The following is a 27,347-nucleotide window of genomic DNA, read 5'->3' as shown; positions in this document are numbered from 1 at the left end:
GACAGGGACCCAGGGTGTTGGACGACCCCTCAGTATGGTTCAAAGAGACCACCAGTTGGGTATCGTCCGCGTAGGTGACAATACGCACACCGAAGGGATGGACTATCTCTGCTAGAGGTCGCATGTAGTCATTAAAAAGAGTGGGGCTCAGGGAGGAGCCCTGAGGGACCCCACAGCTGAGTGGTTGCTTAGGGGAGACTACCTCGCCCTCAAACACCTGGAAGAATCGCTCATCCAGGAAGGAGGACAGCCATTCCAGGGTCGCGCCCGACACGCCCATGCCTTTCAGACGATGTAATAGTGTGGCATGGTTGACCGTGTTGAACGCGCCGCTGAGATCGAGTAATATGATGGCTGCTCTTCCTCCCCGGTCCTGCACTGCTCGAGCTTCTTCCGTCACTGCTAAGAGGGCGGTTTCGGTTCCGTGCTGGGGGCGGAATCCCGTCTGAGAGGCACATAGCAGATTATTAGATTCTAAATAATCTACTAGTATGTTATTGATGTGCCTCTCAAGCAGTTTGCTCATCCAAGGAAGCAGGGAGATTGGGCGAAAGTTGGCCAAGTTGTTCTGGTCTAGGGTAGGCTTTTTCAGTAGGACTTTGACCATCGCACACTTCCATGGAGCTGGGACGGAGCTAGAGGTGATGGAGGCGTTAAGGACATCCAGGATGACCGGGCGAATGGCATCAATGACCTTAGTAAGAGTCTGCGGAGGTGCTGGGTCATTAGGAGATCCCGAGGTGACTATGGGGATCATTCTGTCTAATGTGATGGAATCAAAGAGTGGGAATTTATCCAGCGAACAGGGGACGGAAAGGTCAGAATCTGTTGTGGTGGTGGATTCCGTGTCATCACTGCCGGTGGTGAATGAGGAATAAATGGCCTGGATCTTCTGGGAGAAGAAGGTGGCTAAGTTGTTACAACGGGTTTGTGCGCCGTCAGATGACAGACGCTCAGTGGGGGGGGGGAATTAGAGATTTGGCAATTAAAAAAATTTCTTTAGGGGAATTCGCAGCTAGATTAATTCTGGATTCATAAAACTGGGCTTGTGCAGATTTTATTTCATTTTTGTAGAGCTTTATTGCGGCTCTATGCTCTGCCTTCTTCGATTGTGAGCGTTCTTGTCTCCAAGCTCTCTCTAGTTTGCGGCAGGACTGTTTCATAGTTCTGAGGGCGGAGGAGTACCAGGGAGCGACTTTGGATCTTTTTATCGTGTGCAGGGAATCCTTCGGGAGGACTTGGTCGAGGGTACTAGAAATCCAGTTGTCAAAGTTGACAGTGGCAGTGTTGGGATTAGTCACCGTCTGGGGTGGGTGTTCGGTGAGAGCCAATTTCCATTTGGGAAGCGGAAGCAAGGCCCATTTTCTTCCCCAGTGTTTATTGTGATTTTGTAAAAAGGGGGGGTGCTTATGGACCATGTAAAGGGTATTAAAAAGTGATCGGTCCAGGGTGTCCGAGTCGGCCCTCACTGTCGTGCTCGATAACATCCGCACGACAGTGGACAGTGGCCAGACTACCCTCCTGGTCCTGTTAGACCTAACTGCGGCCTTTGATACCCTCTCACCCTCAGTTCTTTCATCTCGTCTGGGGGATGTGGGGGTGAAAGGCGCAGCTTTAGATCTCCTGACTTCCTTCCTGACTGGGAGGGAACAAAGAGTCAAGATGGGTGAGTTTCTATCTCCATCCCGGCCTGTGCTTTGTGGGGTCCCACAAGGGTCGGCTCTTAGCCCGACCCTATTTAACATCTATGTGACCCCACTGGCCAGACTAATAAGAACTTTCGGGATGGAGGTAGTATCCTATGCTGACGACACCCAAATACTCGTCTCTCTCTCCCATTCAGATGTGCAGACCGTCTCCAAATTTAGATCTTGTATGGAGGCGGTCGGACACTGGATGATTCAGAACTCCCTCAAACTGAATGGGGAGAAGACTGAGGTGATGGTGTTTGGTGGGAACGAAAATATCTGGTCCTCCAGTTGGTGGCCTGACTCGCTAGGTGTATGTCCCTCCCCCACTACATCTGCAAAAAATCTTGGGGTGATGATAGACCCTGCCCTGGATATGGGCAGACAGGTGAGTAGGACCATCTCCACCTGTTGGGGCCTTATCCATACCCTGCGAAGGATCAGGAAATATCTTTCTGTGCAGTCCAGAAAGCAAATTGCGGTTGCGCTCATCGGTTCACGCCTGGACTACTGCAATGCGCTGTATGCGGGGCTAAATAAGACCCTCCTGCAGCGCTTGCAGGTTGTCCAGAATGCTGTGGCCAGATTTGTTCTGGATGTTCCCAGACGTTCCTCGGCCACTTTAGCCAGAAAAATGTTGCACTGGCTTCCTGTGGAGTACCGAGTACGGTTTAAAGTCCTGTGCATGACATATAGAGCCATCGCAGGGAACAGTGACTCTGGAGTGGGCTCTATCATCTCCCACTACATCCCCGGAAGGAATTTGCGTTCCTCCGGGAAATTGCTTCTCTCAGCCCCTCGTGTGCGAAAGGCTAGATGGGGTGGCAGGGCTTTCTCCACGTTAGCCCCCAAATGGTGGAATGATCTTCCTTTGGATCTTAGGTCCCTGCCTTCCCTGCAGACCTTTCGCGGTGCTTTAAAAACCCGCCTTTTCTTACAGGCCTATGTGTAATGATGATTGACTCAGACTTCTGATGTTATTGTTAGGCGCCTTGATACCTTCGGGTTATTGTCTTGCGCAATATAAATTTTTATCAATCAATCAATCAATCAGGGCAGGTGTATGGGTACCTCGACAATTAGGCTATCTAGATTACTATAAATGTGATCTAGGAGATGTCCCTTGGTGTGTGTCGAGTGAAAACCTTTTTGGAGCAGGTTGATGGCCTGGAGATTCGATCGGAGACTGTTGGCTGCAGAATCAGACGGGTCGTCTAAATGCAGATTCAAGTCGCCCAGCAAGGTAAGATTTGCAGAGATCTTAGTCCTTCCACAAACCTTACGATGCACACCCGTCATCTGAGAGAGAGCTCTGAAAGGAGTGGGCAGTCCCTCCCCAAATCCTACTACGCACACCCATCATTACAGAGAGAGATTTCAGCATATAATCCAGTCCCTCCATGCACCCTACTACTCGCACCCATCATCTGAGAGAGAGGTCTGAAAGGAGAGACCATTTCCTCTCCACACCCTACTAAGCACACCTAACATTACAGAGAGCGGTCTCAGCAGAGAGGCTACTCCCTCCACAAACCGCACTATGCATACCCATCATATGAGAGAGAAGTCTAAAAGGAGAGGTCAGTCCCTCCCCACACCCTACTACGCATATCCATCGTCTGAGACATTGGTCTGAAAGGAGAGCCAAGTCCCTCTCTACACCCTAATATGCAAACCTATCATTACAGGGAGAGGTCTCAGCAGAGACATTAGTCCTCCCACACATCCTACGATTCACACCCGTCATCTGAGAGAGAGCTCTGAAAGGAGTGGGCAGTCCCTCATCAAATTCTTCTATGCACACCTATCAATACAGAGTGAGGATTCAGCAGAGGCCAGTCCCTCCACACAACCTACAATGCACACCTGTCATCTGACTGAGAGCTCTAAAAGGAAAGGTCAATCCCTCCCCAACCCGGGCTATGCACACCTATTATTACAGAGCGAGGTCTCATCAGAGAGGCGAGTCCCTCCCCACACCTTACTTTGCACACCTGTCATCTGAGAGAGAGGTCTGAAAAGAGAGGTCCGTCTCACTCCACACCCTACTATGCACACCCACCATTGCGTGAGTAATGACACCTCAAAAAAAGATTGCTGGTGTCAAGTCTTGATATCAGAGTTACAATAACTGAACAAATAAACAATGTCTATTGAATATTTATCTGTTTAGTACGCAAACACATTTTACATAGATTTAGCAAACTGTGAACCATATCCTGTTTTGTTACAATACATAAAACACATCCTTTCACTAAAATAATGTCAGAACACATCAACTCTAAAGTCATCATACCAAATATACTCACAAAAAGAATTAATTTGATTTAAAAAAAAAAACTAAAATTCATTGAAAAAGCAAACGATTAAAGTAACGTTACAGTTAGGTGTAATGAAAATATATGTTTTCATTAAATAAAAACACTAACAAATCACTGAAAAAACAAAGGTTAAAGTAACCTTATAATTAAGTGGATTTGTCAGTGCGAACATTAACATTTTAAACTAAAAAGAAACAACAGGAATTCACTTGAGATTGTTAGCAGCGCTAACTATAACTTGCACCCTGCCATGCATTGCTTATGGCCTCACATATGTCATCACACATAACATGTTCTATGACATCACTGATTACATTTCAAATGACATCAAAGTAGATGTTGGTTCAGGGAAATGCCTTTTTGTGACTTGGTGTAAATTCGTGCAGAAGTTGTGGAGAAATGTAAAGAAATTTCCAGTTGTACATCTAAGGATGCAGAGGATCCACTACCCCTTCCGATCTGGTGCTGAGATCTGAGTGACATCACTTCAAACCAGCAAGTGTTGGCAGCCATCTTGTGACTCAGTTGAACCATGTCACAGAAAAAAAGAAAAAGAGGCAGGGTAGAAATACCCTGACCCCCTAGGCCTCTTGAGGGGAGGGAAAAAACATATTATTTTGTTACATTTGTGGCAGGAGTCTCAATGGATTCGCAAATGCCGCCAAAAATCAAACACCACCACCTCCCTGGGGCTTATTTATTAAATAATGGTGGGTCTCTTGGGCCATCCCAGCCCTGTGAACTGCCACCCTCGGGGTTTTTCAAATTAAAGAATACGGGGGGCTGCGTGGACCCTCCCCGCAGCCCTGGGGCCCACCACCTTCCTGGGGCTTTTATTTGAAAAAATGCAGGGGGGACATGGTGCCCCCATGCATCCCTGGGGACCTCCAGCTCCCCTGGGCAAAATCAAGAAAGGAGCGGGGCTACGCAGCCCCCTTTTAAAGCTATACATGGCCCTGGAGACCACCACCCCCCCCCCAGGGCCGGCTCTTGCAATATCCTAGGGTTCCCAACCCCAGGACATAGCTATTTGCAGGAAGCCAGCAGGGACCGCGGGGGCCTTGGGGCTCGCCTGTGGTCCCCAATACATCTGAATAGGTGTACTGGGTGGGAACAGGGCACTCACCATAGCCCGGTCACCTGAGGATGGTATTCCTGGGGCAGAAATCAGCCCAGAGGGGCCCTACTTGGCCTTCCTCCCTTTAATGTATAAAAATATTTAATAAAAAAGAAATAAAGTCCAGGCCCTGGGAATGGAGGCCTCAAAAAATTGCAGGAATGGCAGGTCATTGGATCCTCCACCCCCTTTCACCACCAATCTGCAAACATACATCCTGGCGTAAACACACATCGTGGTGCACTGGTGGTTGGGGGATGAAGTCTGTTTAGCTGCAGAGGGCTCTTGGGGGCCAACAAGCCCTCCTAGTACCTCCAGCAAGTTCCACACAACTGGATTGCTAACAGGTCTTCGGAGGCCTAGCCCCCTGCCTCTGCTACTCTGCAAATGCGTCTCTTGGTGGCTTGCTGGTTGGGGGACGATGTCCCTTTGCATGCTGAAAGTCCTTGGGAGCTGACAGGCCCTCTTGTTACCTCAATCAAGTTTCACATAGTGAAATTGCTGAGAAGACTTCAGAGGCCACGCCCCTTTTCTCCATCACTTTGTAAATGCCACTCCTGGCGCAGTGCTGGTTGTGGGATAAAGTCCCCTTGGCTTCAGAGGTTCCTTGGGGGTCAACAAGCCCTCCTGTTACCTCTATGTAGTCCCATACTGCAGGATTGCTGAGAGGTCTTCGAGGCCAAGCCCTTTTCTCCACCTCTCTGCAAATGTGCCTGATGGTGCAATGCTGGTTGGGTTTGAGTCCCCTTGGATGCTGAGGCTCCTTGTCTGAGTCCCACAGAGGGTGATTGCTGAGAGGACTTTGGAGGCCTCACCGCTGTTCACGGCTGTTCTCCATCACTATGCCAGCGTGCTTCCTGGTGCACAGCTCATTGGGGGATGAAGTCCCCTTGGCTCTAGAGTGTCCTAGGGGGCCAAACTTAAAAAATCAAAGGTTACAGGGACGTTATAGTTAGGCTCTGATTTCACTCGCCTAAACCTCACATATTACATCACTCATGGTCAGAAAAATCATTGATGACATCTCAAATCACATCACTGATGATATCATCAAGTGAGTGCAAGTGTTTTTAAGAGTTTATGTGTGTTAAATATATATATTAACCTACTAAAAAAGTTAAATTATTATACTAGGTGCACTGCTACTGAGTGATACCACTTCTGACATATATTAAGTGAGAAGCTGTGTGACTGTATGTATCCTCAGATGAAGGTGAGAAATGAGCAAAAAGATGCAGAATAAAGACAGCAACGAGCCAAAAGAGGCAAGATAAAGGTCAGAAACAAGAAGAAAAAGGCAGAATAAAGGACAGAAATTAGCAGAAAGAGTAAAGTAAGCAATATGTAGAAAAATGCAAATTAGAGGCCAGCAATAAGTCGAAAGAGACAAAGTAGAGCACAGCAATGGACAAAATGAGACAAAATAAAGGTCAGAAATGAGCAGCAAGAGGCTGAATAAAGATCAGCAAGGAGCAGAAAGAGGTAAAATAAAGGTCAGCAATTAGCAGATAAGGGCAAAATAGAGGCCAGAAATTATCAGAAAGTGGGAGAATGAAGGTCAGCAATGAGCAGAAAGAGGCAACGTAGAGCTCAGCAATGACCAGTCAGCAGGATAGCTGTTAGAAGCTAGCACCAAGAGGCAGAATAAATTAAAGCAATGAGCAGAAAGAGACAAGGTGAAGGTCAGAACCCAGCAGAAAGAGGCAGAATTAAGGTCGGAATCTAGTAGAAAGAAGGAAAATAAAGGTTAGCAATGAGCAGGAAAAAGCAAAGTAGAGGCCAGCAACAAGCAGAAAGAGGCAAACCAGAGGCTAGCAACGAGCAGAAACAGGCAAAATAGAGATCAGCAACAAGGAGAAAGAGGAAAAATGAAGGTCAGCAACGAGAAAAAAGAGGCCAAATAGAGATAAGCAACGAGCAGGAAGAGGCAAAATAAAGGCCAGCAGCGAGCAGAAAGAGACTAAATAGACATCAGAAACGAGTAAAAAGAGGCAAAATACAGGTCAGAAACAAGCAGAAAGAGGCAAACTAAAGGCCAGCAACAAGCAGAAGGAGGCAAAATAGAATCAGAAATGATCCGAAAGAAATAAATAGAGGTCTGCAACAAGCAGAAATAGGTAAAATAAAGGCCATCAAGGAGCAGAAAGAGGCAAAACAGAGATCAGAATTAAGCAGAATGAGTAAAAAAAACGGTCAGAAAGGAGGAGAAAGAGGCAAAATAACTGTCAGCAATGAGCAAAAAGAGGCAAATTAAGGTCAGAAACAAGCAGAAAGAGGCAAAATATAGGTCAGAAATAAGCAGAAAGAGGCAGAATAAAGGTAAAAAATGGGCAAAAAAGTGAAAATAAAGGTCAGTGAAGAGCAGAAAGAGGCAAAATAGGGGCAGCAACGAGCAGAAAGAGTCAAAGTAGCACCAGCAACAAGCGGAAAGAGGCAAAATTAAGGTCAGAAATGAGCAGCAAGAGGTAGAATAAAGGTAAGCAACAAGCAGAAAGAGGCAAGATAAAGGTCGGAAATTAACAGAAAGAGGCAGAATTAAGATCAGAAACGAGCAGAAAGATGGAAAATAAAGGTCATCAGTGAGCAGAAAAAGTCAAAGTATAGGCCAGCAACAAGCAGAAAGAGGCAAAATAGATGCCAGCAATGAACAAAAAGAGGCAAAATGGAGGCCAACAATGAGCAGAAAAAGGCAAAATAGAGGACAGCAATGACCAGAAAGAGTCAAATTAAAGGTCAGAAACGAGCAGCAAAATGCGGAGTAAAGGTCAGCAACGAGCAGAAAGAGGCAAAATAAAGGTCAGCAACAAGTAGAAAGAGCCAGAATAAGAAACAAGCAGAAAGAGGCAAGATAAAGGTCGGAAATGAGCAGAAAGAGGCAGAATTAATATCAGAAACAAGCAGAAAGACGGAAAATAAAGGTCAGCAGTGAGCAGAAAAAGTCAAAGTATAGACCAGCAACAAGCAGAAAGAGGCAAAATAGAGGCCAGTAATGAGCATTAAGAGGCAAAATAGAGGCCAACAACGAGCAGAAAAGGCAAAATAAAGGCCAGCAATGAGCTGAAAGAGGCAAACTAGAGTCCAGCAACAAGCAAAAACAGGCAAAATAGAGATCAGCAACAGGCAGAAAGAGGCAAAATAAAGTTAAGAAACAAGCAAAATAAGGCGAAATAGAGATCCGCAACAAGGAAAAAGAGGCAAATTAGATATCAGGAACGAGTAGAAAGAGGCAGAATAGAGGTCAGAAACGAGCGGAAAGAGGCAAACTAATGGCCGGCAACATGCAGAATAAGGCAAAATAGGATCAGAAACTAGCCGAAAGAGGTATATAGAGGTCAGAAATTAACAGAAATAGGCAAAATACTGGTGAGCAAGGAGCAGAAAGAGGCAAAACAGAGACCAGAAACAAGTAGAATGAGTCCAATTAAAGGTCAGAAACAAGCAGAAAGAGGCACAATAGAGGTCCGAAATAAGTTAAAAAAAAAGGAAAATAAAGATCTGAAATGAGGAGAAAGGGGCAAAATAAACGTCAGCAATGATCAAAAAGAGGCACATTAAGATCAGAAACTAGCAGAAAGGCAAAATACAGGTCACAAACCTCACAGACCCACTCAGGGACTAATGTACCCACTCACAGACTGATTCACACACTCAGAAAGACACTTGCAAACCCACTTAGAAACTCTCACAACTACTCACAGACCCACTGGGAAACTTACTCTGACACTCATGCACCTACTCAGACACCCATTCAGCAGCTCATGCACCCACTCACACACCCACTCATGCATTCACTCACAGAATTACTCACAGACACACATGAAGGCACTCAAAAACCCACTGAGATACTCTCACACCCACTCACAGACCTACTTAGACACTCACCCAAACATTCATGCCCCCACTCAGATACCCACTCAGACACTCACGTACCCACTTGCAGACCCACTGAGACACTTACACACCTACTCACACACCTGGTGAGACACTTATGCAGCCACTCCCAAGCTCACTCAGACACTCACTCACATACCCACTGATGGAGACACTCATGCACTCTCACCCACTGAGACACTCATGCATTTACTTGCATACTCACTCTCAAAGGTTACAATTAGGAATAAAAATGTAAAAACCTTAGAAATTCACTGAAAAAAGATTACTGGGACGTTATAGTTAGGCTCAGATGTTACTCATACAAAACCAGTGAAATGTCATCAGTTATAGTTTACTGCCCTGGGGGACATGAATTTCCATTTGGAAAATCTGGAATCAAAGGATACTCTTTCCCTATTGGATACTTTCTCCGGATGTGGGATGAAACAACTAGTTAATGATCCCACCCATCAAGCAGGCCATGTGCTTGATGGGGTCTTTTCTAACGACCCCCGGCTAACCACCGGGACTCCCATCCCTCTCTCCTGGTCGGATCACTTTGCGATTCCGTTAGAATTAACATTCCCGACTGTTAAGAGTAAGGGGAATGAGCCAAGTAAAATTGAACGGAGACGCAACCTCAAAAACATTTCCAATGATATGCTTGCCCCTAGACTGCCCAGTCGCCTGATTACCTTGGAGGAGGACGTAGGGAAAGCAGTAGACAGATTTGATACTGCTATCAGAACGGCCATTGATGACCTGGCCCCTGCCTCACTCTGCTATTCCGCGAGGAAAAGTCCTTCGGCGCCGTGGTTTTCGGAATCATTAAGACTCCTTAGACAGGGAGTTCGAAGACAGGAACGCCTTTGGAGGACCAGCTGGGATCCGCGAGAGAGGGATAGTCACAAATCCCTCCTAAAGGAGTATAAAACTGAGGTGATAAGGACCAAACAAGAGTATTTCACCTCGTTGACCTCCTCACTCTCCTCGCCGAAAGAGCTGTTTAAGATCGCAGACACGCTCACCTCTTTGAAAGTACCGGACCCCGTGGTTAGTTCACAGCGGCTCTGTGACGATGTTGCACAGTTTTTTCAATTAAAAATTGTGGACATTTATTCGGCCTTAGAATCTCAGAGGTCGGCATTATCTTCCTCTCCGAGCGTTCCTGTCCCTCCATTAACATCTTCGGAGGAGATATCGTTAGCGTGTCTTTCCAGCTTTCCCCCCCTCTCCCTGAAGGAACTTGAAGTTCTCCTCGTGAAGACAAGGTCGGGGTCTCCCTTAGACCCGTGCCCTCTAAAACTTCTTAAACAATGCAAGGAGACTCTCTTGCCTCGGTTGCTAGAGATCATGAACAGGGCAATGAGAGAGGGGACCTTCCCGCCACAATGGAAAAGAGCGGTGGTTAAACCACTGTTAAAAAAGCCTACTTTGGACCCGGGCGTTCTTAAAAACCTCCGCCCCATTTCGCTGCTCCCAGCCCCAGCAAAGATGTTGGAAACCCATCTCAACCAGCATCTTGCTGCATTCCTGGAAACCTCTGGCCTTTTAGATCATTCGCAGCATAGATTCCGGAGAGAGCACAGCACGGAGTCGGCCCTTACCACGGTGCTTGATAACATCTGTACCAGAGTGGACAAGGGCCTGACCACTCTCCTTATCCTACTAGATCTTACGGCTGCGTTTGATACCCTGTCTCCCTCAGTGTTAACATCTCGTCTGAGGGAGATAGGGGTGGAGGGGCCTGCACTTAGTCTGCTATCCTCCTTCCTTGGCCAGAGGGAACAGAGAGTTAAGCTGGGGGAGTTTCTATCTCCATCCCTCCCTGTGCAGTGTGGGGTCCCTCAGGGGTCGGCATTAAGTCCGACCCTTTTTAACATCTATGTGACCCCACTTGCCAGGCTTATTAGATCTTACGGGATGGAGGTAGTCTCCTATGCCGACGACACGCAGATATTGATGTCTCTCACCCAACCGGTCATCTCGGCTGCCTCCAATTTTAGACACTGTATGGAGGCAGTGGCTCAATGGATGATTTGCAATTCATTGAAGCTCAATGGCGAGAAGACAGAAATTCTGGTGTTCGGAGGTAAGGAGGATATCTGGTCGGCGGAATGGTGGCCTCCATCTCTGGGAGTGTGCCCTTCACCCACTGTTTTGGCTAGGAACCTAGGAGTCATGATTGACCCTTATTTGGGGCTGGGCCAGCAAGTAAGTAGGACCATTTCCACCTGCTGGGGCATAATAAACATCCTGAGGAAAATATAACATTACCTGTCCCCCCAAGCAAGAAAGCAAATAGTAGTTGCATTGATAGGCTCAAGACTAGAATATTGCAATGCCCTATACCTTGGCATTAACAAGAGTCTGATAATGCGACTCCAAATGGTGCAGAATGCAGCTGCAAAGTTTGTACTAGATCTTCCCAGGCGGGCCTCTGCTACGGCTGCCAGGAAAGCATTGCATTGGCTTCCAATCGAGGCCAGGATCTCATTCAAGTCTCTCTGCTTGATCTATGGGGCCCTGGCCACGAACAAGTCAGGAGGCATAAGGGGTCTGCTAAATCTTTATACCCCCTCCAGATCCCTGCGCTCGGCCAATAAAGCCTTGCTATCCATCCCCCGTGTCCGTAGAGCTAGGTGGGGTGGCAGATCCTTCTCAACTTTGGCCCCTAGGTTGTGGAACTCTCTGCCTTCTGATATCAAAACTCTTCCTTCAAAGCAAGCTTTTAGAAAGGCCCTTAAGACATGGCTTTTTGCCATAGCATATCCTTAGCTTGGGTTCTGCCTTTTTGATTTTATTTTTAGGCGCCTTGATGCCTACGGGCTTAGTTGCGCGTTATAAATTTCATTTCATTTCATTTCATTTTCATTTCATTTCATTTCATTTCATTATAGTTACCTCGGCTAACTATTACTTATGGCCCCACAATGCACTGCTTATGACCTCACATATTACATCAACCATGACATGGTCAGTTATATCACTGATGACATCTTAAACGACATCACTGATCACATCATCCACAGAAACACTCACATCCACTCACACCACCATAGAACCTCTCATACACCCTGTTGGACCTGGGGTTACCAGTCCACATAGGGTAGCCTGGCACAAAGTGGGAAGACCTACTCCAAGGCAATTGTGTTATACTTGCATCGCACCTTTCACAGCAACCCAATGCCCATCGACCAAAAAGGAAACACCGCACCGTGTTTAGAAAAGTAGAAAATCATTATATTTTCTTTTAGTTAGTTTCTTGTATTTCTCTTAGTTGCAAAACCAGTACCACATTCACATTTATGTCATTACATTAAAATTACTTGCTTTTGTAAACTTTCCCAGTTTCATAGAATTTGAAATTCAGGTACTAGGCAATTCTGTTATATTCTGTCACCATAACTAGGCCTCTACCCTTAGCATTCATAAATTTGTCACACAGATGTGAATCAATTCAAGTTTCCAGGCAAGAAAGCTATTAAATTACTCTAGTAATTATCCCATCCAGGGCATTAAATTCAGCGGACAATTGTTCTCAGTAATTTAACAAAGCCCTGGTGTATTCAGCAGTTCTCACACACTGGGCACTTTCCTGCCGCTTAACTTTCCTCTCCTGCAGAACTGTGTAGAAAACAGTATGGTTTCCAATGCCTCCCCCCCCTGTCTTCTCTGCTGTACTTCTCCGTGTCTCTCAGCAGGACTCTACTAACTCCGGAGGTGGCAATGAGGCCCTTAAAGCACCTGGGCCTCCTAACCACACTTCCACGATCTTACCAGGAGACTTTTATGTTGAGTTTGTGTCCGCTCACTCCGCTCGCACTCCTGTCGCTTCAATCGGTCTCCAGCCCTCACGTTGCAGGTTCCCAGCAGCTATCCGAGCCGGGAATGCGCAGCGTTTCACTCAGCGTTGTTCTCGGCCTTGTGTCCCGCCCTCCTCTCGCTCGTCAGAGAGGGTGGGTGCTGAACACGGGCCGGCCTCCTCTGTTTCCCGCCCCCCTTCTTCCGGCGCTGGCTTGGTAGAGCGTACGATCTCCCGCGACGCCGCCATAGAGGAACCAACGCTCCGCTGACTAGAACCAGGCCCCCTCTCTACCTCTAGATCTCCTCAGCGGGAGGGGGTGCCCGTGGATACTGTCAGTCCGCAGTAGGGGCACCGTTCAGCGGCGGGGATCTCAGCGGGCCAGCCGCACTAGGGTAAGGTTAATTTTCTCTCCGCGATCTGCAAAGCAAAGTCCTGGGACCAGTGGCGGTGATTCACCTGACTTCCCCCCTTTCCTCGTACTATGTCGCAGTATAATTAAGATTGCGGCCAAAAGCGGGAAAACCTGTCAGTCACTAGATTTCCCTAACTCCGGGCAGCAGCAAAGTGACGGTGAACTCGGGCGGGGATCATAGAACCTTATCCCACAACAACCCGGCTACTTTCCACCCTCCTTTCTTCCCGGGTCAGATGTCCCTCACCTGCCAGGCCCAACACAGGATTTCTTCTCAAGCGTTCAAAGGGGGAAAGGGAAAAAACGGGACTGTCTCTTCCAAGTCGGATGCTTCCCTGATGTATTCCCCAGAACAACGATTAACCGCTTCTCACAGGGGGTTCAATGACGCTGTTCCCAGGGACGCTACAAGGGTTATGTGGTACATTGTCAATAAACCGGTGGTGGGGCTCAGTCAATAACTAGAGGGTGACATCCTCAGAAAAGGCAGCCGACCCATGGGACGATCTAGCCTCTATCAGTGCGCCTTCCTCCCTTTACTATCGCCTCGCTCCTCACCAGGTTCCCTCCAGACTCTCTCTGGTCACTCCAAAATGGCCGCCCTGGTTCTGGACCTTTTATAGACTGGGCCCTGGCTACTGGAATCAGCTGGAAGGTTCTAGAGCGTTCCCAGTGTAGTCCTATGGCTCAGGCCCCTGAGGTAAAAATGTGGCAGTTACACGCCACCATTTTGTGTGTCTATGTATTCACCATGTTAAGAGAGCACCTAGGCTTCAAAAAATTATAGGGATAAGAAGGCACTCAGAACTCTAGGGACAACACCAAAAATTGTAATGGACGCAAAAACAAAAGAAAATTAGGAGGCAAAAAGGAAAGAAAAAAAAGACAAAATAGGAGGGACTACCCAAAGGGCTGACAGGTCTAACACACCCACTCTCACATAACCCCTCACATACCTATTCACAGACCAATACCAGTACTCACCCAGCCAATCACTCAACCATAGGGCCACTCACACACCACTCACTCATACTGCCACTCACACACCCACTAACCCTCTCATAAAGCCACTAATGCACCTACTCACTCACCAATACAGCCATTCACACATCCAGTTATAGACACTTACACAACCACTCATATACCCATACAGAAACTAAAACAGCCATGCACTCACCCTTACAGGTCCTTTTATCCCCACACACTCACCCATACAGCCACTCACCCTGCCACTACCTAACCAATTCAGCTAATGACTCCCCCACTCACTTACCCATGCAGCCACTAATACAGCCACTCCTTCCCCATACAACCACTCACACATCCACATAACCACTTACCCATTCACACATCCATACAACCACTCACACGCCCACTCACTGATACTTACAGCCACTCATATAGATATTCACTGTCCAAAGTAGTCATTCACACCCATAGACCTATACACACATTCAAATAGCTGCTCACTCTCCCATGCAGCCACTCACATACCCATACCCTCAGCCATACAGCCACTCACACAGCTACTCATTCACCCATACAGCCACTCATCACACATCTATGCAGCCACTCACTCAGCCACTGACCCACCCATACAGCTATTCACACACCCACTCACTCTCCAAAACAGCTAGTCACTCAGCCACTCACTCACCCATACAGCTACTCACATAACCACTCAGATGAGATATGTTAGAAATAGTATAGCTAATTACTAGTCCAGAAGGAATAGTAATTTAATTTATTCTGTAATTTTGTATACATCTTTAAGTCTCAGAATCGTTTACAAAATACTTACAGGTAAGTATATATATATATATATAGATATATATATATATATATATATATATATATATATATATATATATATATATATATATATATATATATATATATATATATATATATATTCGCTGAAAAAAACCATAGGTTTCAGGACATTATAGTTAAAATTAGCATTTAAAAAACCTTAGAAAATCACTGAAAAAACCACAGGTTTCAGGGATGTTATAGTTAGCTGGACATTTCACTTGACAAAACCAGAGAAATTTGTGCGTTCTAGTTAGTTGAGTTAACTATATCTCACGCCCCCACAATGCACTGATGATGAGGTCACATATTACATCATTCATGACATGGTCAGTGACATCACTGATGACATCTCAATTGACATCTATGATGACATCATCCAGTGACTGTGTGTTTCAGTAAAGTTTAAATATGTTTTATATATATATTCACCTTGGTGTATTAAAGAATGAGTGGGTGTAGGAGTGTCTGAATGGATGATTTAGTAGGTGTGTGACTGATTGTATAAGTGAGTGATTAAACATGTCTTACTGAATGCATGGGTTAGTGAGTAAACGATGTAAATGTCTGTATCAGTCTGTCAGTTGGTGTGTAAGCGGCTGCATGGGTTGATGAGTAGCTACATGAGTGTCTAAATGGATTATTTATTGGTTGGCTGAGTATCTCTATGGGGGCCTGAGTGTTGGTGAATGTGAAGAAGAAACAAGAAAGAGGGCAGAAGAGCCGTGATGAAGGAAAATGATGAGGACACCAATTGAATTGTCCCCAGCCCTACCAGCCAGTCCAGACCTTGACCTGCTCCAGTGAAACCCCGGTGTGTCCAGCAGTCATAAACCCCCCAGAACCCAGAGGACCTGGCCTGCCTTCCCCAACAAGACTTTGTATCCTGTGAGCACCTGATTTGTTCACCAACAGATTCTGGCTCCAGCCAAATCTGTAAGCTGCACCACTCTGCACCTGATGCCCCCAGCCTGAGTTCCAGTGGCCCAACACCACAAGAAGGTCTCCCCAGCAATGTTGACCTGGGATCTGGTGATCCCTGACCGACACCAAGTCTCCCAACGATGCCTGCAGCCCCTATCTGGAAAACCAGATGCCAAAAGACACCCCTACACCCAACGCTCCAGGCTTTGGGTGGCACAACCGACAGTGACCCGGTGTCCCACAACATTGCAACTTACCTCTCCATCCAGTGGTCGCCTCCAGAAGATCTTTGTGCCTGAGCCTGCACTGTTTGTTCTGATTAGAGATTCACCATTGAAATCAACAGGGCTGCCGACGTCGATCCAGCACTCTGCACCCGGCTGCCCCAGTGACACTGTGGGTGCATACTGTGTGCTATCTTGAATCCCCCTTTGCCCTGAGCTAAACCGTAGGAGTTTTGCTCCCACATCAAAGTGGCGTGCCCATGAGCAGCCACCAAGTGGAGCCCCATTGGATAACATTGGGCCTCAGCACTCTGCACCCGGCCGCCCTAGTGCCGCAGAGGGTGCTTTCTGAGTGCATCCTTGACCCTGGGGGAACCCTTGTTCTAACCCCAGAAACTCAACCCTAAACATTTTTTACTTACCTGCAAAACAATAACCCTATTTTTACCGATAGGATTGCATTTACTGTTTTCCTTTGAAAAAGTTTGGTGTTGAGGGTGTTTTTATAAAAACTCTTTTTCTCACCTTTTATACAGGAAATGTCCCACTGTGATATCTAGGCATAGAAAAAGTAATATGAAAAGTAACTTAAAAAGTATCACATAGTAACTGAGAAGTAATTTCAACTGTTTCTGAACATTTGACCTACTTGTATCTACATTCAACAGCATTCAACTGTATTATCAGAGAAGTACTATTTTTACTTACCTGCACTAAGTCTGGTTTGGTTCTAAAAATAAAATACAACAAAGAAATATTTTTATACAAAACAATTGGTCAGAGTTCAGTCTTTGAGTGTGGGAAATAATTTCTTGCCTGGGCGTGTACAATAAATGCTTAACGTTATAAAGCCGGACTGTTCGCCCACACTACCACAAAAGAAAGTAAGGTATTATCTACTTTTACCTCTGCCTACCTTTGGGTTCCACCAGAATCTGTGCACACTATACCTTACTTTGGTACAGTATATACAGAGCCAGCTTCCTACAAAACTTACCATTATACACTTTCCCTTTCATTGTCAAGGTATACATGGTAAAGGCATATGAGTGATAAAGACCTGCATGGTCAAGGGAATGCATAATAAAGGCATTGCGTTGTAAAGGATGTATGGTAAAGGTATTGCATGTTAAAAGGCTGTTTCCCATTATAAAAGTGCAATAGGTGCTGGTTGGGAAACAGGTATCCCATAACCACTATAAGCAGCTCAACTCAGAACTCTGCACCCAGCATCCTCACAGGGTGGGCTCGGAGTGCTGGGATGGCACACAGGATATAAGAGTGGAATAACACATGGGGCATGGGGTGCAGATGTGCATAAGAAGCAATAATGGATGCAGGCCATGCATCATCATAGTGTGGTGATGATGGCCAGGACTGTCCTCAAGGCTGACATGAACACCTGAATCTATAAGCACCCAGTGTTATGAAGGGAGGTAGAACTGCTGTAACCCCAGGCACAGCCCCAGTGTCACTACATGAACACCAGTGTCAGGCAATGACCACTCTCTGACAGTAGGGGCTTTAGCGGTAATCCCACATCAACCACACTGAAATTGCTGTCATACACAGAGGGGTCGATTCCGATTCGGGAAACGAATCCATACAATGATTCGTATTCGTAGCCGTTTCCGTACGAATCGTAGTAATCCGTCCGAATCGCGTAGTACGATCCGTTGGCTCGAAATACGTACGAATCGTCAAGAACCGTACGAAAGTCAAGGGTGAGTCCATACGAGATAGACCAGCACAGTAAACCGTACGAATCGTAAACATGCCGTACGACCCGCCAAGTACGATGCAGACCAGGGAATGGGGACGCGATTTGTACGGATACGTCAGGTATGAACAATTCGTACGGAGATCTACACTATCGCATAAGCACCGTACCCCTAAATTCAAGGGGAGTATGCAGGGGGTGTACGCACAGTACACGTATGACTTTGGGGGGTACGGACCATACCCCTACGCATCGTACACCTACATTCATGGGGGTACGCACGGGGACATACCCACTGTACCCCTGTAATACAGGGGTGTACGCACCGTACCCCGATGCACCGTATCCCTGCAATGATGGGGTGTACGCCCCATACACGGGGGGATCCATTCCGTATGCATTTCGAGCCAAAATCTGGTTTTCCGGACGTTTCAAACTCCCGTAGCAAAAGCGTCGTACGGAGTGCTGTCGACACGAATCGTACTTGCTGGGTTGGAAAAAGCTGCTTCGAACCGTACGGACGTCGCGTACTGCGTGTTCCGAATACGATTTGTACAGATCATTGAGTCGTACGGTCTTTGGTACGAATCGTACGGAGAACTGCATTGGGTACACATCGTACTACATCGTACGTATGGGCACGGTTCTCCGTACGATTCGTACGGGAAAAAGGCTCCATACAACGATTCAGACGGGATTTTACTGAATCGGAATTGGACCCAGAATGTATGGAGGTTTCCAGATCACTCCACCTGTTGCCCCCATTCTACTCGTTATTTCCAGCTTCAAAAAATGCTACCTGCAAGCCATACTAGAAACTGTAAAAAGATTCCAGCATGTTTATCGGATATACTTGTCAATTTTATATTTCGCTACTATGGTATCGAGGACATATTTAACAAATGTCAGGGTAACATCCTCACTATTTTACCAAAATGAAAATCAAGGTTAAGTATAGCACTTTTAAAGAAATTAAACCAACCTTGAAACGTAAAGCTTGCAATCATACACAGACAATGCAGCGATTACCAAGATCTGTCTCAAGGTTTTTATATTTGATTTTATGTGTAACAAAGTTGTCTCACAAAGTGTTTCTGTATGCCTTACTCCAGGGACCTGAACATTTCCTGCATGAATTCATTTTGCCTCCTGATCTGCCCTTCAATTAATTGGCTCTTGATTCTGTAGTACTTTTGCCACTTTGTTGATAGGTTCTGAAATATTTTGTAGAAGTGTAAAATGCGGTGTACCTTGGCTTTGCACTGACTGCTCATATGTATGTACAATGTACTTGTTTTTCGCACTTTCGTGCTTCTGTGAGACAGAAGGGCATCAGTATACCCCCTGTCCCCCTCTGCATCTCATCTTGCCATTAATGCTGCAGACCTCTGGTTTTCTCACCTGAGCATCTTTTAAAATGTTTGACATAAGCTTGTAGTCAGTCAGTCTCTTGTGCCCTGGACGTATAGCATGTAAACTTGCCCGTCCGTCTTGCTCCGGCATCCTGTAAAGTAAGATTTTCAGAACTAGTGAAAACCCCTAAACTATGTGAGTGCGGACAGTGAAAAGACCTCATTTATGGGCATGGTGAGCAATCAGTCAGACCACTAAGCAACAGAAATGTAATTATGAATACATTTGTGATAGAGTTACTTCTGCAATCACCAAATACATATCTAATGAATTAATGACAATTTCAAAGATTGTATGGCAAGAAATGACCAGAGTCTCTGCGGATATTTTAAACAACAGAAGATAGTAGCTTCAGACTATAATATAAAGTTAGCTTTGATTCCAACCCTTTCAGTTTGTACCAAGCATAGACTCATTCTTTAGAAGGGTGGTTGTCGTATTTACCACAGACCTAGTAAAAGCTACACCCGAAATAATAAAAGAAGCTATTAATTATGGCCATGTCTCAGGCTACAAATTAAATGTAGGTAAAACACAGGTAATAGCCAACTATAAACCTCTGGCCCCTATCCCAGGCTTATGTCCAAGCGCTACGTATCTAGGCATCAGATTAACAACTAATATCGATAAAATTATAACACTAAATTATGATTCTCTTCTAAAAGAAACTGCAAAGACACTCCAAAAATGGCACAAGATCCCGATTAGTCTTTTGGGACGTATTAATCTAGTAAAAATGAAAATTCTGCCAAAGGTGCTATATCTATTTAGATCTATTCCTTTGCAACCCAATAACATCTTCTTCAAAAAATTGGAGGGTATATGTAGTAGCTTCATATGGGCATACAAAAAAGCGAGAAGGGCATTGAAACTACTAACACTGACAACTGAAAAGGGTGGATTAACATTTCCTGACTTTAGGTTCTACTTTTTAGCCACTTTTTTTTGTCGTATCAGAAGTTTGCTAAAAAATGACAGTCCATTATTTTTCCACCGGTTTATGTTGGGACTGGATAGCAACCAATTCTTGCACCGCTTGCAAGATCCAAACTACTTCAAGCGAGTGAAATTTAAGACAGCCAAGCATATTAAAAAAATTTGGGATCAAATAATGACTATTGGGGAAATTACATATTACAACGCAGAGCTTAGAATATGGGACAACCCAGGGCTTCCCGATATCTTCTCTGATGGAGCAGGCTTTCTTTGGAAGAGAAAAGGTATCCACCAACTAGGGGATTTTTATGGTCAGAATGGTTTTCTGGATTTTGAAGCACTTAAAATTATATATAGCTTAAGTGATAGTATGTATTTCAAATATATTCAGATAAGGGACTATTTACTTTCTAAAATGAAAATCACTGAAACGATTGAATCAGACATACTTAATGTCTATATTCTAACAAATTAAAATCACTAATAAGTCTAGGGTATGAATATTTGATACAAGGGAAAAACGAAGATTACACGAAAATAGCCGCTAAATGGTCTCTTCGATTGGGTATGAATATTAATCCTCTACAGATTTCATACTCTCTACGTCACATAAACTTGATCGTGCAGTCCACAAGCTTGAGATTACAGACGTACAGAACCATCACTCAACTTTATTATACACCACAGAGGATAGCTAGTTGGACACGGGGTAATCAACTCAATAATAAAACTAAGTGCCCTAAATGTGACCATGAAGCGTCAGGTATAGAACATATGCTTTATTCATGCCCAGCGCTCTCGTTATTCTGGAAAGAACTGTCTGAAGTAATAAATAATAAACAAATTGTCATACCACCACTCTCAGCACAATTGGTTTTACTAGATATCCAGGAAACAAATTGTCCCTATAAAGAATTAATAACTATCATCTTTGCTTGTGCCAGGTTAATCATCGCTAGATTATGGATATCGAAAGATATCCCAACCGTTTTGGATTGGTGGCTTCTGATGAAAGAAATTAATTCCATGGAACTGTCATTAGCAAAGCACAGGGGCCCCAAGGCTCTACAAAAGAAAGAAAAAATCTGGTTACATTTTTTTTGAATCATGATTTAAATGAATTAACAAGAAAATGAGGCCAGCTCAAATATTTAATATTCGTATATTATTTGTCAAAATTTATTTGTAAATCTTTATTTCTTTATACAATTATTTCTGTCAAGGCTTAGTATTTGTCAGATCTCTGTTTCTAACGTCTCTCTGTCTATAAACTGTTTATTTAAATAATGTTGTAATTATTCATGTACTTTGTTTTACTGTAAATGTACAACAAATGCGTACTTTTTTTTCTTCCTTCAATAAAAAAAATAATAATAAAAAATAAAAAAAGAAGGGTGGTTGTCTTGCTAGGTCTAGGTTTTTATAGCGCTGCTGTCAGACCAACCGTATTACTACCACTATACATGGGGTGGGCTTTGGAACCGTCCATTTCAGACATTGGCTTTCCTCAACCAGCCTCATTCATCCATTTGCTTGAGCTTCTGTCAATCTTGGCCTAGTGCGGTGGAATACTCACATTTTGCCTAATACTGTTGGCTGTTTGAATCCATTCAATCAATCAATCAATCAATCATTTCATTTGTAAAGTGCACTACTCACCCGTGAGGGTCTCAAGGCGGTGGGGTGGGGAATGCTGCTACTCCTCGAAAAGCCAGGTCTGAGGAGTTTCTTCTGCCTTTCTCAAGTGCTTGCATTAAACTACATGAGAGAGAGAGAGAGAGAGAGAGAGAGAGAGAGAGAGAGAGAGAGAGAGAGAGAGAGTTAATTTGTGGCAGAAGAGCTTCTACGAAAATGAGCTTCAAAATGGCAGGCATGTGAGAAATGTATGTTCCTATAATATTCTCTCCTGACAGCCTTGCAGTCAGTGAAAGGGTGGGGAATGTGATGATTCATATCCGTCTTTCTTATCTTTTCAGGTTAAAAAGAGAAATCAATAACTCGCATATTCAGGAGGTGGTGCAGGTCCTTGGACTGGTATGTGGCCTACTCATTGTATATCAGATTTAATTGAATAAATTAGCGCATGCGCGCTGCTCCATGAGATTTGCTTTATCTTGCAAGCAGGAGTATATTGTATAAAGCATGTGTAGAACGCTATGTCTGCATATTATTCGCTTCGATTGCATTATAGTGGCTCTTCCAATGCACTCATCACATGTCAATTCGCAACCAAAGAGAAGGGGTCAAGGAGAGCACAATCCTAGAACACGTGTCAACAGAGACTAGTTGGTCATATAATGTTCATATGAAAATACAAGTGTTCTAGGATTGTGCTCTCCTTGATCCCTTCTCTTTGGTTGTACATTTGTCATTCTCTTGATTGACATTGATCCCTCTTGGTAGTGGGGGATAGTGGTCTATGTAGCACTCCGTCTTTAAAAAAACTATAAAGATTTTCTATAATTGTTTCTTTCCAGTATTGTGTCTATTTCACTTTTCATTTGTGTATGTGCGGGTCTATCCATTTTGGATACACTACTACCAATTTCCTCATGCTTACTTGTCAATTCGCATTTACAGGGCCCTTCACAATTATTAGCTATGGTTTTCGGTGCTGTGTGAAACACCAGTCTGAATGAATATTCCACTGCACACAGACGCCGAAATCTAGGAATAGAGTGTTATTCGTTGTATGCCTCTGCCATTGTGACTGCAGTGAATGCAATCATCATGCTGTAAATATATACCACACATATGTCATAATCCACCACCCCAAGGCTCTCAATGATATGCAGATGAGCAGGAGGCACTGAACACTATATACAGATGTGCATGACCAGAAGCTACATTTGAAAATGATATTACCTAATAGAAATGTTACTCGAGAGGACTTGAAAAGGCATCTGAAGAACAGACAAGCTGAAAATATATCAGAGGAAAATAGTGCAGTAGAGCTGAAGGACATAAAAAGCAACTGTGGAGGCATGTTGGGGAGGTGAAGCTATGGCAATGGAGGCAGGACAAACTGAAAATTGGTCTAACCTGTCTAAAGTTGTGCATGAAAGCTGCATTGAAGGCTTCAAGGCGGGCCCAAGCTGGTTTAGGGCTGTTTGATTGCGTGAATTCACATGTCTCCTTATAAGGCATCCCTGAAAGGTAAAGAGGTTTCAAATGTTGCATTATGCGGAGACCTAATTTCTATTGACCCGAGTGCTTCTGAACGGCTAACGTTCAGATTGCGCAGTCTGCACAAGGAACATCGTGCCTGGCCCTGTCGAGGTTGATGAGTACAAACTTATAGGTTAATGAGTGTTCACTTACTTGGAGAGATAGATATCCCTGGCCTGTAATGCCCACAACCCGCTTGTGGGAGCATATTGTCTGCCACGTACACAATAGTTGGGTGACATTCCATGTGAGCAAATCCATTTGCAGGTGTATAGTCACATTATGGGAATACAGACTATGGCTTTACTCTTGTAAATGGAGGTATTTGTGCACCATATGTATTTCTTGTTCGGGCCTTGTCTCCATCCCCTTCTCTTAGTATCCACTGGTATCGGACTTTCCTCTTCCCTATCTGTAGTCTTTAGCATTTTGGAAGTGGGAAGACCCATTTTAAATTTCTTAGGAAGATTGTGAGAATTAGGGGGCATATTATCAAGAAACGGCATTAAAATTATCGCAGCTTTAGCGGCAGGAAACTGCCGCTAAATCGGCGATAATGGGCTTGATAATATGCCCTTTTCAATTCCCATAGAAGCCCATGTTTTGGTGTGAACATGGGCTCCTATTGGAATTCTCAAGGGCATATTATCAAGCCCATTATCGCCGCTTTAGCTGCAGTTTCCTGTTGCTAAAGCAGCAATAATTTTAACGCTGTTCTTGATAATATGCCCCTTGGTTTTTTTCAATGCCAGTGGTTAAAGATGTGGAGGCAGATTTAGAAGCCCCTTGCTCCACTTTTGCGTCACTCTTAACATGGGAAAAGTGACGCAAAAGTGGCGCAAGGGGCTTGTAAATCTGCCCCGTGGTGTTCACATGTGTTTCGTAATGATGTGAGAGACAATCAAGAGACTAAACATACTCTTGAGAAGGTACTCATGTAGCTTCTGCTAAATGGCGAAATTACTGTTTTCGGTGGTACAGATAATGCCACATTTTGGCAGCCTCTGGTTTGTGCAGGAAGGCCAGCATCCTGTGTATTGTGGTTCCCTGATGTTTAACACTTAGACTTCTTTATTTAAGATGGCTGACAAATGGAGCGACCAACAAAAGAAGCTGGAGCAAAAGCAAGAGCAAAGCTTGCAGATGATAAAGGACAAAGCCACCAAGGTAGCGTATTTCAGAAGACTGTGGAAGACGCAAGTGAGAATGGGCAAGACAAGATGCCAGAGAACAAAGTAGCCTTAAGTACTCTTTCTAAAACTGTTTGCTTCGGCAAAATTATTTTACTTGTGATGATGGGTTCTTAGGTTTATTGTAGGGTATCAGTATGAATTGAGAAGGTAGTGCTCAGGAGTCATGAAATGGAGCTAACAATTATGCTGGTTTCATTCACACAAAAACACAAGATTATTGCTGCCCATTCAATTATGCACATAATGTAATCAGGTTTCAGGTCAATCAGGGAGTTTTGTTAAGGTCCAGTGAGTGAGGGCGTCATACCAGCCTTCTATTATAATTTTTTTCTGAGTTTTATATAGCGCGAACTTGACCCGAAGGTATCCGGTATCAGAGCGCTTTACATGAGCAATAGTTGAATTTCACAAGGACACATTCATTTTTTTTAGGTATGGGGAAATTAAGTGATCTGCCCAGAATCTTAGGATCTTGGACGTTGTTGCCGAGACTCAAACCCAATTCCCCATATTTGAGGTCGACTCCCCTAGCCGTTAGGCTACATCCTCGCCCCATGAATCCTATGAATCCTGCATAGCGTGAATATATTGAAGACCAAATGGCTGGTCTTTATGAAAAAGCTGCCGGTACATTGGTGGGTGCCAGTATTGGTAGCCATATTGAGTTCTATGGTCAAAGCTGTTACAGTACGCTCAATTTAGAAGAGCGCAGTTCTGGTAGTTGTGCATCAGAAGGACATTGACTTGCCTTCTAATTACTGGCAGTAGTCAATGAGATGTTCCCCCGGCAAAGATATTCACTAATCTTTTCATGCACAATGTCTTAGATGGTGTACAGCTCTTTTACATCCACAGCTGTAAAATCATCACCTTGCCCCAGAGAGTGTTGTATGGAGATGTCACATGTGTAAAATGCGAAAGCCCTGACCTTACTGCCTCTTTGAGTCACTCATGTTGAGAATGGACCATTTATTGTGCGCTTATGGACGTAACCAGGTCCTTTGATACTGCGGATAGAGATAGCTTCTGTTTTTTACTACTCATTCTAGGGAGAGCCTAAGTGGATTGACCACATTATCAGCGAGGTTTTTCGGGGTATATGGCTACCTTGAGATTTGTTGGACTGAAGGACACGTTCTCTGAACACATGTTTTGTCGCTCTGGTGTCAGATAGGGTTGTGTGCTCACCCTCTACTACTGAATATTTATGTAAGTGGATTTGAAAAAAGGGAGGGGTGAATTAAAGTTCCTCCAAAGTCAAGCATACATTTACAACCTCCTTAGCACAGGAGGTAAATATATGGGTTATAACCCCCACAGAATTGGAAATTCTGAGCTGTTTTACGATAAGAAAAATTGATCTCACCTGGTAATTCTCCATTCAATAGGGTTTTCCTTGTAATTGCAGTGTGCTAATGCAGATTTATGACACGTAACAGTAAAATCCCATGTAATTTTACCATTATCACAGCATCATTTAACTTGTAATCAGGTCGTTAGAAGGTTAATCAAGGTTACAGATATGTTGGCTCAGAATAAATAGTTTTGCTCACTAACTTATGCATATAAAACCTTATCTCCATAAGGACGTGATACCTAATCCTCAGAGTCCTAATTTGATGTTCAAACTGGGAGCACCTCCATCCTTACAGATTTCCAGTGCCTTGTCTGACTTTGTAAAGGGATAAGGTTGTGACGACTTTGTGGAGCTGAGCTGGATACATGCCATGTTGTAAAACATCTAATAATGGTTCTATTTCTTTGAACACAGTTGCAGGAAGAGGCCTTGTCAGAGCATCGGCAGAAGGTGAAGTCACATGCACTGGAGGTCCTGGATATTGTGCAGAGTTGTGTGAAGGTCCATTTTCCACTCGAGGTGACAAGTAAGAAAAAGGAGGTGCCGGACTTCGACAAAACAGAGAGTGGTGTGTACCTCGGAGAGAGTAAAGGGTACCGTGGCAATAGCGGAGAGTACCATGAAGACAGTGGAGTGTACCTTGGGAAGAGTGGAGTGTACCATGAAGACAGTGGAGTTTACCTCGGGGAGACTGTGGCTTCTGACACATCACTACAGGAAAACGAGGATAAGATGAAGCTACCAGAGGGAAACACCACCACCTCCAAAACTACCCTCAAATGTAATGCAATTGAATGGACAAAGGGGTCTGAATGATACAACAACATTTCTAGTGGAATCTCAAATATCCATGGAGACAGGTTTGGAATGCAGCTCAAACAAGAATCACCAAGCTTCTTCTACAATAGTTTACAGGGGGTTACGAAGGGTGAACACCACCTGAATTCATCTGCCTACAGTGGATCTATTCACATTTTGGCAGCACAGATGGGGATAAACCAGCGCTTATTTATAGTCGGAAGCACAATGGACAGTTTCCAGCAGGATAACCATGGGGCAGTAGGTCTTCCTCCATGTGAATCTTGTTATTATTCAAGTGTAACTTAGATTTGAAATGTGAGCAGAAGGTACAGGTCAAAACTGACAGCACCTATCCAAAATCTTCTTCACTTCATTTCAACTCCTTGCACTCAATCGCAACATCATCCTGGAAACTGTGAACATTGCATGCTATGTTTCAGAACTGGAAACTACTGGTGATTCCCGTGTCTGTCACAGCAGGAGTTTCACTGATCCGTTCCAGCCCTTCAACTGTGAAACCCACTATACTTCCATTGGCCTGACCAACTGCAGTTATTCCGTAATTCCCTGCCTCAAACCA

The 27,347-nt window shown here is 44.5% G+C and overlaps 1 protein-coding gene across 1 annotated transcript in view; it reads left to right on the top strand.

Moving 5' to 3' along the window:
- Positions 1–27,021, top strand: part of PLCB2 (phospholipase C beta 2) — a 544,505-nt gene extending 517,484 nt beyond the window's left edge. Inside the window, exons 29-31 of the mRNA XM_078659789.1 lie at positions 22,225–22,282; positions 24,497–24,583; positions 26,381–27,021. Of these exons, the coding sequence (XP_078515915.1) occupies positions 22,225–22,282; positions 24,497–24,583; positions 26,381–26,782 (547 nt within the window). The 3' untranslated portion in view covers positions 26,783–27,021. The remainder of the gene's footprint in view (positions 1–22,224; positions 22,283–24,496; positions 24,584–26,380) is intronic.
- Positions 27,022–27,347: the final 326 nt, after the last annotated feature.

This window comes from Lissotriton helveticus, chromosome 9 (genome assembly GCF_964261635.1).
Source record: "Lissotriton helveticus chromosome 9, aLisHel1.1, whole genome shotgun sequence".
NCBI lineage: Eukaryota > Metazoa > Chordata > Amphibia > Caudata > Salamandridae > Lissotriton > Lissotriton helveticus.
Note: the sequence above shows the minus strand (reverse complement) of the source record. Positions and strands in the feature narration are given on the sequence as shown.